Source organism: Engraulis encrasicolus, chromosome 16 (assembly GCF_034702125.1).
Source record: "Engraulis encrasicolus isolate BLACKSEA-1 chromosome 16, IST_EnEncr_1.0, whole genome shotgun sequence".
NCBI classification, from domain to species: Eukaryota; Metazoa; Chordata; class Actinopteri; order Clupeiformes; family Engraulidae; genus Engraulis; species Engraulis encrasicolus.
The window spans coordinates 2,537,501-2,552,500 of record NC_085872.1 but is presented as its reverse complement, the minus strand read 5'-3'; the positions used below and the strand labels follow the sequence as shown (position 1 = coordinate 2,552,500).

The following is a 15,000-nucleotide window of genomic DNA, read 5'->3' as shown; positions in this document are numbered from 1 at the left end:
CAAGACCTCTCTAGACAAGAAGATGGTGTTTGTGGAGTTTCACAGCTTTACCCGTGTTGCAACAATGTGTCTCTTTGTGTGTGTGTGTGTGTGTGTGTGTGTGTGTGTGTGTGTGTGTGTGTGTGTGTGTGCAGCCTGATCTCCAAAAATTCCGTGCTCCTGGACACGGATGGTAAGGACACGAAATCCGTGTCCAGGAGCACGGATTTTGCCAAAATTCCGTGCTCCTGGACACGGAATTGTTTTCCGTGCTACTGGACACAGAATTGTTTTCCGTGACGAGCACACGGAAGTGCTTTCTATAGGCTATTACCACAGCACTGTGTAACTCCAAATGCTAATCCTAAACAAAATAATGCTATAGCTTTCAGTTGTGCCCTGACCAAAACATTCCCTAACCTTAACCTGTCATTAAAGACATATTGAGAAATACCTTTTCCAGTTGGTTGCTAGGCTATCAAATTCATATAATGAATGAAAGAAAAGTAGCTGTGCCCAGACCAAAACAATCCCTAACCCTAACCTGTGAGTAGGAAATGTTTTTTTGAGAAAAAATATTTGAAATTAGAAAAATCTTGAGAAAACACAAGACTGTGGAAACATAGAGCTGTGGGAGTAGCCTATAGAGAGAGCACTTCTCTGTGTCCATCACGGAAAACAATTCCGTGTCCAGGAACACGGAAAACAATTCCGTGTCCAGGAGCACGGAATTTTGGCAAAATCCGTGCTCCTGGACACGGATTTTGTGCCCTTAACATCCGTGTCCAGGAGCACGGAATTTTTGGAGATCATGTTGGTGTGTGTGTGTGTGTGTGTGTGTGTGTGTGTGTGTGTGTGTGTGTGTGTGTGTGTGTGTGTGTGTGTGTGTGTATGAGTGTGTGTGGGGGGGATTCAAATAATGTATTGAATGCTGTAGTGTGAATGCTGTATGTGTGCTGCCACTTTTGAAGTTACACTTTTGAAGTTACACTTTCATGCATGCCGCATATCCCCAGAATCCTTGTGATGACAAGAGGCATAAAGACATCTGGTCCAAGGAGAAGACTTGCGACAGATTGCCAAAGTTCCTGGTCATCGGGCCACAGAAGACAGGTGAGCGAGCGCATGTTGACAAGGACAAATTGCTTCACAGGCCTACTTGGCCCAGGCCCCTGGGCCCGAGAAGCCCAAACCTCTTCACTACAAAGAACAGATCATTATTGGTCTATATTTATGTCCTCAGACTGTGTTATAATAGCATTTTTTAACTATTGTATTTTCACATTTTCTCAGGGGAGAAAGCCCAGAATCGCCAACAGCAAAGGCCCTCTAGTAGCCTTTTCTGGTAGCCCTACAGCTCGACACAGCGCTGCTCAGCTGCCACTTTTTACTTTTTACGATTGTGCTTTCGTGCCTATTCGAAAAGCAAAAAGTGGCGGCCGAGTCACGCTGTGTCGAGTTGTAGGCCTACCAGAAAACAGGTAGTGGAAAAGAGGCATAACATTTTCGCTAACCACTCAAAACCTTTGGAACCTTGTGGCTGCGTTCATGAGGGCCTTTCCTGTTGTCTGGCCCAGGGGCCCATGGAATCATAACCCATTCCTACATGTTGACCTCCTGATTCTCAGTCCAACAGCCAATGTCCTTAATATGATCAACAGTCACAGACAAAAATATAGTAGACCTTTTCAGAGATCGGCATTCATTGAGAAATACTGAGGTGAAACCAAACAGGAAAGAAAGACGACATAGAGGAGAGCATAGGACATGGTAGGGAAAGGGAGAGAGAGGGAGCGAGAACTGCATGAGAGTATGTGGGTTGAAGTTTGTTCTTTGAAGAACGCAGCACTTCCTGCAGTCTTAACCGGATGCTTTCTCCATCTCTCACTCATTTTTACCTCACATCTTTACTTTCATCAGTCAGTTTCATTTGTTCTCTTATCTTAGAGAAAGATGTATGGTACAAACAGACTCCACAGTGCAGAAAAAGAATCCATAGTGTGTGTGCGTGCATGCGTGCGTGCAAGCGTGCGTGCAAGCGTGCGTGCAAGAGAGGGAGAGAGAGAGAGAGAGAGAGAGAGAGAGAGAGAGAGAGAGAGAGAGAGAGAGAGAGAGAGAGAGAGAGTGAGAAAGAGAGTGAGAGAGATAGATGTATACGTAGACACATATGTGTGAGTGGGGGGTTCATTGCAGAACAGATTTCTTGTCAGGGTAACCTTGATGTTCAGAGAATGATGAAAGTGTAGCTTAAGGCATGAGCTCTCGGATAGGGTAGCTGTATTCCAAAGACAGACTCAGTCACAGACAAAAACATTGTTAAAAGAAAAAGAATGATTACTGACAATAGATGTTCCCCTTGTTGGAGCATTCTCTTTAGATGCTTCCTCTGTACTGTATTCTTCTATTTTTACCCCATATAAACACCCCTCCCCCCTCCCTCTCTCTATGTTTCGTCTCTTTGTCTCCTAAAGGAACTACAGCGTTGTACCTCTTCCTCATAATGCATCCGTCCATTTCCTCTAACTTCCCCTCTGCAAAAACGTTTGAGGAGGTTCAGTTCTTCAACACCCATAACTACCACAAAGGGATAGATTGGTAAGAATTCATCACTCCTGTTCACACTCTGATCGGATTCTTTTATTTTATCTTGCCACCTTTTTTACCTATATTATGTATCTGTCTGCTTAAGTTGACTGCCTGTGTCTATCCACCTCATAAAGCTTTGTTTAGATACGCACTAGTAACTCTCATTTATGTTAAAGGTACATGGAGTTCTTCCCTGTGCCATCTAATGCCACGACTGACTTCCTGTTTGAGAAGAGTGCAAACTACTTCCCCTCAGAGGAGTCGCCGAGGCGAGCTGCTGCCCTGCTGCCCAGGGCCAAGATCATCACCCTCCTCATCAACCCCTCAGACAGGGCCTACTCCTGGTACCAGGTCAGCCTCCCTCCTGTCGAGCATGTCCATCCCATACGTCAGGGGTGGGGAACCTTTTTCATTGGAAGGGCCACTTCAAATTCCTTCAAGGGCTGCAAATGTCCTCCAAGGGCCGTACTATGAGCTCAAATCAGAACTTCCCCCTTGCACCGTAGGCCTTTATTAAAGGCGGCCATCTTTACAACAGACACCACCTTCTCTAGGTGCCTTGAAATATAATTTAATTGTTTTGCAAATGTAATTTCTAAGATTCCTTCACAATACATGTCGTATTTTACATGAAGCTGCATAACATTAAAATTATACCAGGGGCCGTATAAGATGGCTTCAAGGGCTGTAAATGGCCATAGGTTCCCCACCCCTGCTATCCATTATCAGCTACTTATCCATCTGTGAGTGCTGTGTAGTCCATTACCAGTTTGCACACCTCTCTCTGGTTCAGTGCTTACCTCCACTCTGAAAGCCTGCTGGGGCCGTCTCTGTGATGCTTGATGGGGGTTCCATACTTTCACATACTCCACATTTGGCTGGCTAGAGCTGTTTAATGCAGATGCACAATCATGGACACGCCCAGGCACACACACACACACACACACACACACACACACACACACACACACACACACACACACACACACACACACACACACACACACACACACACACACACACACACACACACACACACACACACACACACACAATTGGGTACAGAAATACCGCAAAACAGAAAAGGGGGTGAATGAATCAACAGTCAGATAGGCATAAAAACAGTCCCTGGATACACATCACTGCCCACAGCAATACAGTAATCAATTGATATGGAGGGAAAGTCGATGGGTAATTAAATTGCCTTACGTCATGCTTTCCCAATAACCCTGTCTGCGTGTGTGTGTGTGTGTGTGTGTGTGTGTGTGTGTGTGTGTGTGTGTGTGTGTGTGTGTGTGTGTGTGTGTGTGTGTGTGTGTGTGTGTGTGTGTGTGTGTGTGTGTGTGTGTGTGTGTGTGTGTGTGTGTGTGTGTGATTTAAAAAAAAATGTTGGCTATGTTGATTTCCAGGAATAGACAGAATGATGAGTTGAATCAGAGAGGTGTGAAGTTCCCTGAAGTCCCCTGAGCTGTACTGGAGATAGACAGGGAGGGGTGACAGAGGAACAAAAATAAGCTTGCTGTGTTAAGCTCTCTCTTTACCTGAGCATACACATTATAGCTTCACACTCATAATAGTCTTCTTTCCTGGTCTTCTGGGGTGGTTACTGTACTGTATGCAGGGCTCTAAATTAACACCAGCCAACCTGCCAAATGCTGGTCAAATTCAGTTTGGCTGGTAGAAAAATAAAGTCACTAGCCACTTCGACCCATTAGTGAGTGTGTGTGTGGCTACCAGCCGTTTTGGATGGAGATGAAAAAAAGTTAATTTAGAGCCCTGACTGTATGTATGCTGTGGGTGCTTGAGCTGTTAAGATGTGTGTTTTCTGCAGCACCAGCGGGCCCATGAGGATCGCACAGCTCTGCGCTACAGCTTCTACGAGGTGATCTCAGCCGGACACGAGGCCCCCGCTGACCTGCGCTCCCTGCAGAACCGCTGCCTCCTGCCCGGCCTCTACGCCGTCCACATGGAGCGATGGCTCACACACTACCCAGCCAACCAGGTCTGGCACACAATAGAGCCTGTACTTTGTTAATATATAAAAGTGTATAAAAGGAATTTCTCCCATATTATTAGTGTTTGCTCCCATATTATTAGTGTTAGTGTGACTAATACATGTACACACTAAGCCCCCAAAAGCTTCTCACTGACATTAGAAGAGCCAAGAGATATTATAGGCACAAATCAAACACAGATTGTTTAAAAACATTGTTAAGCTTTGATGTTATCACATCGTGATGGTTATGAACGCACATCAGTCATATTTTTCTGGATATATTTAAATACATACAGTATATTTGCAGTATATATTTCAGTCTTATTTATATAGATTGGAATTATCCTTTTCATATACTGTACATACCACCTCATACATGCACCTAAAACATCCCTTTACTCTTCTGCTTTCCTGCGCTCAGCTCCTGATAATTGATGGGCAGCAATTGAGGAACGACCCTGCAGCTGTCATGGATGAGTTACAGAAGTTCCTAGGTGTGTCTCCGCACTACAACTACTCACAGGCCCTCACGTAAGTCTGCCCTGGAGCTCCGCACGCTGTGAGCATGGCTTTGGTGCTGGTCAAAGAGAGCAAGTGGGGGGTGAGTGCAGTGGCACAAAGAAAGTGGTGAGCCTTGGAGCTCCACAGAATGCTTTCACAGTTCGGGCCACATATCAGAATTTTGGTTAAATGTATTAGAGGGGAATATGTAGGTGAAAATCATTAACCTTCTCCATCCTCATTAGGAGAAATACAGTATTATCATTGGTTAGTTTTACTATTAGATGTGCTTAGCTTCAAATTAACTCAGTTCACAAACCAACAGCATTGCCATACACAAAAAAATATAACACCATGACAAAACCTCTCTAAGGAAAGGAATACACACTTTGGGATTTTGCTTTAGTATCCTGACTTTGACAGATATTTGAAGGGATTACCCACAAATAATATTATACAGGCCTCCAAGAGTTATATAACTACTTGTTTATATATCAGAGAAGACATTTTTTAAATACATACGTACATGTCATGTAAAAAGTACACTCTGATTTTGCTCTCTGATATTTTCCTCATGTCTTGCATGCTCCATTTGCCAGACGTATTAAGCACTTTGAAGCGACATGATTGTAAGAGGAAGGGGGGAAGTCTGTGAGGTTATCAGGGGCAATAGTGTAGCAGATAAAAATTGGTGGAACCGTTTTAGAGATGCCAGATTTGAGGCCTTGCACGATGCATCTGCAGATGTCAGTGTGTTTCTGTCTGTCTGATATCGTCGACAGCTCCATCAATCACATTGGCTTTATTAATCTCAAATTCTTGGCAGCTCTCTTGCCCTCTCTCTCTAGTTGCCTCTTTATCTCAGAATCAAATGCAACACACATACTCACACGTGTGCATGCACTCGCACACACACATACGCAGAGAGAGAGAGAGAGAGAGAGAGAGAGAGAGAGAGAGAGAGAGAGAGAGAGAGAGAGAGAGAGAGAGAGAGAGAATGACAAATGACCATTCTAGCTGCTAAATGATAGAAAATGTCACTTTCCCTCTCTCAAAAACACATTTTCTCAGGTTTGACCGCCAGAAGGGATTCTGGTGCCAGCTGTTGGAAGGAGGGAGGACTAAATGTCTTGGAAAGAGCAAAGGCAGGAAGTATCCCCCCATGGACATAGAAGTAAGAATGCATGTCATGCAATTGGTCCTGATATGGCTACATTTTAAACGCTGAGATGATGCGTATGCATGTGTATATTTTGTATGTATTACGTATGCATGTGTATATTTTGTATGTATTACGTATGCATGTGTATTTTCATGCTATACACAGTGTTGCCAGATGTGTCTGATCAAATCCCGCCCAAACGGTGCTGAAAAACGCCTGGAGGCGCTACATTTCGCCCAATTTCAACAAATTGTATTGATTTCTCTGGGCGTAAAACTGCAGAAAAACCTGCCAAATTATCCATTTTTATCTGCAGCCTTCTATTCCAAGCAGCCCAATTGGGCGGGTAACCGCGCAAACTGGCAACACTGGTTATACAGCACAGTGTTATACAGTAGTGTGTATGCTGTTTAGCTTTTATATTACACAGATCTGCAGCACCCCCTATTGGGAAATGGTCGGACTGCATCCTTTTATAGCCACATGTTCATGACCCTCAGAATCCTTGCGTGCACAGCCAGGTATGAGATGTTTCCCCTATTCAAATATAATTAATTTCCTTGTCCCTTTCCCTTCCCCCTCCAACCCCTCTGTCTTTCTCTCCAGTCTCGTGCATTCCTGTCGCATTACTACCGAGACCATAATGTGGAACTATCCAAGCTGCTGCATAGACTGGGTCAGCCTTTGCCCTCATGGCTCAGAGAGGAGCTGCAGAAAGTCAGATAACCTTATACATGGCAGACCAAGAGAAACGCCGGAAGAAGAGAAGAGAAAGAGTGAGACAGACCTTAGATGGTAAAGCAGAGGAGATGGAGAGCACCGAATGGTTGCAGAGAGATCCGTTAGGCCTTCAATTCCAGCGTGCACCCTGCAGCAAACCCTGACAGGAGGCAGCAGGCTCCAGAGCAAATGGAGTGGAGCGAAGCAGGGCACGGAGATGGAGGACAGGGGAAGAAGGAGAGGACAGCAGGGAACGACTGATTAAGGGCATGATGGATTGAGTGTGGAGGAACAAGGAGGCGAGGAGCCAGCTGGAACCAGCCCAGGGATAAGACCATGGGCCAGTGATTTCAGTGCTGGAGACTATTGGAGTCTATTTGGTGACCAATTTGCACTATGTTTTAGTATGTTTGAGTATATGTGATCATGTATACACACAGATGGAACAATGCAGGCGCACACACGTGTGCGCGCACACACACACACACACACACACACACACACACACACACACACACACACACACACACACACACACACACACACACACACACACACACACACACACGCACACACACACACACACACACACACACACACACACACACACACACATACACATCCATTTGAGAGAGGACTCAGGTGGGTATAGATGGGCTCTAGATGTTTGCTTTGTTATAGCGGTCTTAAAATATTGCTTCATTAAATAGGGAAATCAGTTGAGGCCACAAATAGAAATTATTATTTGTATTTACATAGTTATTTTGCTGAAGATATAAGTGCAAACAGGAGGTTTTTATTAGTGTTATTTTAATTTGTGTGTGTGTGTGTGTGTGTGTGTGTGTGTGTGTGTGTGTGTGTGTGTGTGTGTGTGTGTGTGTGGGCCCGGGACAAAGTCATCTGAGAACCCCCCCACCCAATGCATACAATGTAATGAGGACCCAGTTTTGGGGCCCCTCTCTCCCTGGGCCTGGGACAGCTCGTGTGAGCATGTTTGTGTGTCTGCGTGATTGTGTGTGTTAGTTGTGGGTAGGTTACTACTTTATGAACAGTTTCATCTTCAGGAATCAGGACCAAACTAAACTCACGGAAGGAAGTGATCAAATACGTCACTGCTGCTAAGAGAGGCCTCTCACTCATTGACCATGAAACCCTGCCCTCTCTTTCTTTAGCCAGTTGGTCAAGAAGATGCTGCCCTTGCACCACTGGATCAGCTAGGCAAAAACCATAAAGGTCGTCGGTTCGAAACTCCAGCTGTGTGCACACAACCCTTATCGTACATAACGGATGGTTCAGCCTGCATGCTTCCAAGCACACGGCTCAGCTTTTAGGCATCAGAGCATAGAACTGAAAGAGACCTCCTTGCCATTGCTGACCTTATCACCTTCCATAGAGCCAAGTGGACATCCGTGTTTCAGTGTGGTCATCTGTGTGGACACCAAAGAGATGTGAGGGGAAATGATACAAGCTGCATCTACCGTGCCTCTTGAGATCCATGAACCCCATGCAACAACCCCCCCCCCCTCTCTCTCTGTGTGTGTGTGTGTGTGTGTGTGTGTGTGTGTGTGTGTGTGTGTGTGTGTGTGTGTGTGTGTGTGTGTGTGTGTGTGTGTGTGTGTGTGTGTGTGTGTGTGTGTGTGTGTGTGTGTGTGTGCGTGCGCGTGCGTGGTAGTTACCAGATTAGCCTTAGCTTTTCTCACTATGACTGTTGCTGTCAGACGTTCGGGGTTAGGTGTCTACTTCTGTTCAAAGATGGCCTCAGTGACAATGAGCGAACTGCTTTGAATGACTGTAAATAAATATATAGACATACAAGTATTCAATAAAAAGAAATGACTCATGTTTTTTTTTATTAACCCAGACTCTGTCCATTTGTCTCTGCGTGCCTCTTAGTACTTTCTTCTGTTGGTGGAAGTGGATGCGGACACACGCACACACACCATCTGCAATTAACTGGTTAGAAAGCTATCTGATCACAAGGTCTCAGAGGGTTTACTTGAATGGTTGTATTTCTAGCGGAGTAGAGAATGTGGGGTACCAAAAGGAAGTTGCTTGAGTCCATTTATATTTTCCATCATCACCCATGACCTTCCATTCGACATAAATATGCTAAGGTAGTGTATATAGATGAAACAACTGTATACACTTCTGCAAAGTCCCCATTAGGTCTCGCAGAAGCATTAAATTATGTGTTACAAAAAATTTAGATTTGGTTGAACCGGAACAAACCTGTACTTAATATGGTAGAAAAGATTTTATTCCTGAAAACGTAAGCGAATAATTCAGCTTTCTAAACAAAAAAACCTATTGAACAAGTAAAAGAAACAAAGTTACTGGGTGCAATTTTAGACAGTAGACTGACCTGGTCAAAAAAATAGATAAAATAGTGAATTAAATTAGTTGTGTCTGCGTTGGTTAGAAGGTGTAGGTACTTCATCACACAAGAATTAATGAAAAGAGTAACTAGTGCCTTAGTTCTTAGTCAGATGGAATATTGTAATATACAGTATGCAGTAGTATGTAGTCCAATGTATCTAGAACACATCTATCTTCAGGTAGTACAGAACAAGGCATCTAGGCATATTCTCAAATGCCCACAGTACAGAACTGAGAGTCTCTTTGTTGATCTCAACATGGGCGATTTTAAATAATAAAAACCCACTGAAACAATATAGCATTTTCTGTAAAACATCTAACACCCATATCTATGATACAAGATCTATAACGGCAGGGGCATTTGTAGTAACTCGAGCGAATACTAATGCCCTACAGAGCGATCACTGCATTCAACAGGATGCCAACTTTTATCACTGAAATAACTTCTAAAGTTATTAAAAAAACAAGTTCAGATATGCTTAGGAAAGAGTTACGTTTAAAATTGTTCATATTTATTCATATACTGATTGTAAATTGTGCAAGACTAATTGTGTGACTTGTATTCTCATGTAGGTCTATTTATGTATTGTTTGTATATGTTGTTGATCCTGATCCTCTTGTTTAATCTTCGTTTTTGATCTAGGGTTAAATGAGACGTTTTTTATTGAATAGTGTACGACAGGAAGAATACACAAATAAGCATCAACACACACACACACACACACACACACACACACACACACACACACACACACACACACACACACACACACACACACACACACACACACACACACACACACACACACAGCTGAGCACAGCAGTGTTTTTGTCCATTTCAGCCTGGTCTTCATTTATGACAGGTCCCTCTTAGTGAGTCCACTGGTCCACTATTTTCACCAGGCCTGCACTGTAGACACTGCAAGTTCCAAGAGAACACATCTTTACACCTTTATTTATTTTGTATGGGTTATTCTAGATTTGTGGATGGTGCTTTGAGTTAGAGAAATTATATTTTCTTGTGTGAATGGTGTTGGTGTTGAAAAGACATGTGTGAGTGAGTGTAAGACTAATAGTCCCACATATCCCACATATTCATGATGACCACCAGCACATACTGTTGGCTCAAAATGTAATCACTGGGTAGGCAGCTGGTCGTGCTCATTTTTTTTCTGTGATTGAGATATTTTTGGAAGTAAAAATCTTGAGACTGTATGTTCACATAATAGTGTTTTTGAAGCCTCACATTTACTTATCAACAGCATATGAGTCCACAGATTTAAACAGGTTTAACTGGCTGCTTTGTATGACTTCACCAAGCAACCAGCTTTGGTAGGTTTGACAGTGGAAGGGGTGACGGCATGTGTACATGACTGATTAGACTGCTGAGTAGTCTGTGTATTACTATAGTCTGAAGGTGCACTGGCCATTCGTGTGTTATTTTGGAGGAACATCTGATGTAAGGATGCGGTTCAAAATCTGGTGGTCATTTTCAGTCTTGTCACAAGGGGGCACTGCAATCACACAAATGAGAGTCACTCAGCGGTTAAAAAAGGTAATCACATCAGGTCCCCTCTATCTATTTAAGCAATATTGACCGGATCTAACTATTGCATAATAAACAATATTGCTTTAATCAGTTCAATCAAATATCATTTTCATCTGGAAACAAAAATATATATGGCCAGGAAACAGTAGGCCTACTGCCTTGCCATTATGGCTCAGTAGCCTCCTTACTGACTGGTTAAAGTATAATAAAAAAAATACAAGTGTGTGTGTGAAATTCTATTATCGACATAATAGCCCTGACCCTCTCCAAAGTAACTACTCAAATGAGCTTAACACCCCACAAGCATGCACTGACACAGCCACACACACTAACCCTCTGTCCTCGCTCTCTCTTAAACAGACACAGACACACTCACACACTCACACACACACACACACACACACACACACACACACACACACACACACACACACACACACACACACACACACACACACACACACACACACACACACACACACACACACACACACACACACACACACACACACAGCTTTGTCTTAGTTCTAAACTGCCTAGTGTGTAAACAAAAGTCAGCTGTGAAGTAAACACAAAGGACACACAGGATGGCTCTCATTCCTCACGGCAGCATTCAATGCTCTAGCACCAGACGTCTGGAAGAAAGCACTGAGGTGCAGACAACCACGGCATGGGAATGAGCAAATATCTTTGAAACTACTCTAGGTCTGAGTCCAGCGCAGAAGTATGACAAGAACATGATCCCTTGTGTGTTACAAAAATATAAACAAGTCATAAGGATTCCTGTTGTGTATCCATATAGTGAGTCTGTAAGAGGAAGTTAGGATATACTTCTTCTGTAATGCATAACATTAAAAATGGTTAAAAATTGGTTACGCTTCACTTGTCCAAATTCTTATTTATATAAAAGAATACAGTGATAAAGCAACAGATTTACAGTAAATCTCGTACAATACTGTGTGCGTCCTTGTGGGTCAGCATTTCATTGTCAACAGCAGATTACCACAAATGTCAATCTTTGGAACAGAGCTGACAACGTGAAATGGGGTGCAAGCCAGCAAACCCACCCGTCACCCCTAATATATATCTACCCTGCTGCTCCAGGTCAACCAGTCAGACAGAACAGCAGATGGAGTCATGAAATCTGAGTTTAAAGGATGTCATGGCACAGTGAGCTTACCAGGCATGTTTATGAAACGGCAGAGGCAGAAAAAAGATGCAAAATCTTTATTATCAGTGGTGAACACAGGTAGTGAAAGAATTACTTAAAACTAGATGCAGACATGTAATGGATGGTACTGAAGGTGAACTCATGACATTCTTTGAGACATATGTGTGTCATAAAAGTGTCCTGTATGTAATTTTAGCTTTTGTATTTGGACATGCTTCCCATTCAGAAATGTGATCTTTCCATGAACATTTACAGAGTAATAAACTAGCAATAAACGAATACTTTACTGGTCTTACCAAAGTACAGTATGTTTTGCAGTCCACCATGCTTTGACTATGACTGCTAATTCAAAATGGCGGACATGGAAAAGAGCCACCTATCCATGTATGAAAAGTGTACACTTCCCAGTCATAATGAATACCCGGAAATTTGCAGTGGTGGTAATTCATGACAAATTTAACATTCGCGAAAGGGCAGCATAAATTGTGTAAATAATCTACTAAAATAGATCCTCTGCCTGTAAAACGTTTCACTTGCACATCAAGAAAAAAAAAACACAATCTCAAGGGTACACAAAGGACATGGCTTAATAAGACTGGGTTAAGTAATTGTATTTAGGATACTATTAAACATGCCATTTGTTTGGCAGCAGTTTCTGGAAGGAGGTAATGATGTTTGATAAATCACATCAAACATTACAGACAATTCTTCATGTTATACATGATAACCACATATTAATAACATATCAATGGAGCTAGGTACAGCTTCGAGGTATCTTACAGAGGTCTTAGGACAAAGCCCAGATTGGAGACACTACTCATCAGACATTGAGGCTTTAGTGCAACTGAATGACTTCACAAGAATTAAGACAGTCCTTGTTTGTTACTCGTTTTAGTGCGGTTGGTAGAAATCTTCAGTTTAGTCTGACTGAAGAAAAGTACATTTAGAAAAAGCTGTGCTTTAGGACCTTGCTGACCCTTTCAAGTGTGTGCTTCCTCTGGTTGCCTCTTCCTAGAGTGCAGGGATGCTGACAGAGGCTCAGTGAAGGAGTGGGTCACTTGGCATGCAGTCCTTGTGGTCCCTTTCAACCTAGAAGTGCTAAATGACAAAGTACTGGGATACATGCTGCACACACACACACACGCACACAGATACAGACACAGACAGACAGACAGACAGACAGACAGACAGACAGACAGACAGACAGACACACACACACACACTCACACACACACACACCTAACGGACACACACACCTTCTAACTGAGATGAGCATGTAACTGCATCAAACCAACACGTGAATGTGAAATCAAGGCATGTGAATTGGAGCACGTGTGGATCCATAGGCCATATGTGAAGACTCCTACTGCCCAGTCACCCTTTTGATCCAGGGAAGGAAGGCGGAGACCTTTGTGTAGACACCCGGGGAGTCATGGAGACGGCATGCGTGGCCCCATGACGTGACCCCATAGATGACCCATCCTCCGCCTCCGGGCCGCTCGCACACCAACGGCCCCCCGCTATCGCCACGGCAACTGTCTACACGGCGATGGTCGTCAGGTGAGGCCCCAGCACAGAGCATTCGTTTGTTGAAGGTTCCGGCAAATTGGACCTCACACTCACGCTTCGGCAGCACCGAGATGGCAGCCTGCTGCAGAGTCTTGGAATACGCACGACCTGAGAAATGACAGGAAACAATAAGTCACGCTAGGGTGGAACACACTCCTTCCAGCATTGTATTAGTGCAGATTTCTGTAGATTAGATTTCAATACGCCGCACTGGCATCGAATTTCGCTGCCAATGATGTCATGGAAAACCTTAACCAATGAGGATGGAGTATTAGAACCTATGCAGATGAGTGAATAGTCACTGTACTGCAGATGTCCATGTTTGATGCTGTAGTCGAAGGTAAGCCAGATTGGAAATTCCACATTTATGGCATGGGCATATACAGTATGTACGGTATTAAGCCTTAAGTAAGTGCATTTTCACTCTTAGGCCCTTTCAGCGATTTAAGAGAACAGACGTGTGAATTCTGTAAATATGTGAATGCTCCAAACTGTACCCATAAATAACCATCAGAAGTAAAACCATTCTGAAACCTTTGTTGAGGTGGTCTACAGTAGGTAAGATTTAAAGGGACACTGTGTGAGATTTTTAGTTGTTTATTTCCAGAATTCATGCAGCCCATTCACTAATGTTACCTTTTTCATGAATACTTACCACCAGCATCAAATTCTAAGTATTCATTGTGACAGGAAAAATAGCACTTTTCATACATGAAAAGGGGGATCTTCTCCATGGTCCGCCATTTTGAATTTCCAAAAATAGCCATTTTTAGCTGCAAAAATGACTCTACTTGGACCATACTAGAAAATATTTGTTTAAATACTTAATAAACTTTCATGTGAAGATCAAATTTGGCAATAGGCAGCCCAAGTTCAATAAGCAGCATAGTTGCAGTACCTTTTTTTGACCATTTCCTGCACAGTGTCCCTTTAATACAAAATCTGCCACACGGTTTGCTAATCTGCTTTTTTCAATAAATTTTAACCTCCTTTGATTGCTTGCCGTTTCAAGGTGGAACGTGAGATCAGGAGATGTTGGATTTTGACGTAGGCTAATGCCTCCATTTACCCTTGTCAACAATGAAGTCTGATGTGAACGCCGGCACGTCCTATTAGGGTATTACTATTTTCACACTTGGTCTCTTCCACTATGCAAACTCAGACCTGTGACTCAGTACTTTGTATTTTCTGCACGTATGTGAATGCTCCAAAGTGTACCCAGACACCTTGGAAGTGAACCATACCGAGATGGACCCTTTGTTGATGTGGTCTCAGTACAGTTCACTTAAGAGTCCTGACAAGTAGAGTAGAGAAGAGTAGAGTAGTTACAAGTTACACTTGTGACTAGGTATAATCGCTTTGGGAGAGCTCTAGAGGACTGGGTGTGATCA

The 15,000-nt window shown here is 43.2% G+C and overlaps 2 protein-coding genes across 2 annotated transcripts in view; one reads left to right on the top strand and one right to left on the bottom strand.

Annotated features, from left to right (window-relative positions):
- Positions 1-7,393, top strand: part of ndst3 (N-deacetylase/N-sulfotransferase (heparan glucosaminyl) 3) — a 39,674-nt gene extending 32,281 nt beyond the window's left edge. Inside the window, exons 8-14 of the mRNA XM_063220102.1 lie at positions 996-1,092; positions 2,451-2,574; positions 2,742-2,916; positions 4,397-4,567; positions 4,983-5,092; positions 6,134-6,236; positions 6,831-7,393. Coding sequence (XP_063076172.1) covers positions 996-1,092; positions 2,451-2,574; positions 2,742-2,916; positions 4,397-4,567; positions 4,983-5,092; positions 6,134-6,236; positions 6,831-6,950 — 900 coding nt within the window. The 3' untranslated portion in view covers positions 6,951-7,393. The remainder of the gene's footprint in view (positions 1-995; positions 1,093-2,450; positions 2,575-2,741; positions 2,917-4,396; positions 4,568-4,982; positions 5,093-6,133; positions 6,237-6,830) is intronic.
- A 4,720-nt stretch (positions 7,394-12,113) lies between these two features.
- The window catches only part of prss12 (serine protease 12), a 32,320-nt gene continuing 29,433 nt past the window's right edge, over positions 12,114-15,000 (bottom strand). The window contains exon 13 of the mRNA XM_063220101.1: positions 12,114-13,717. Coding sequence (XP_063076171.1) covers positions 13,404-13,717 — 314 coding nt within the window. The 3' untranslated portion in view covers positions 12,114-13,403. The remainder of the gene's footprint in view (positions 13,718-15,000) is intronic.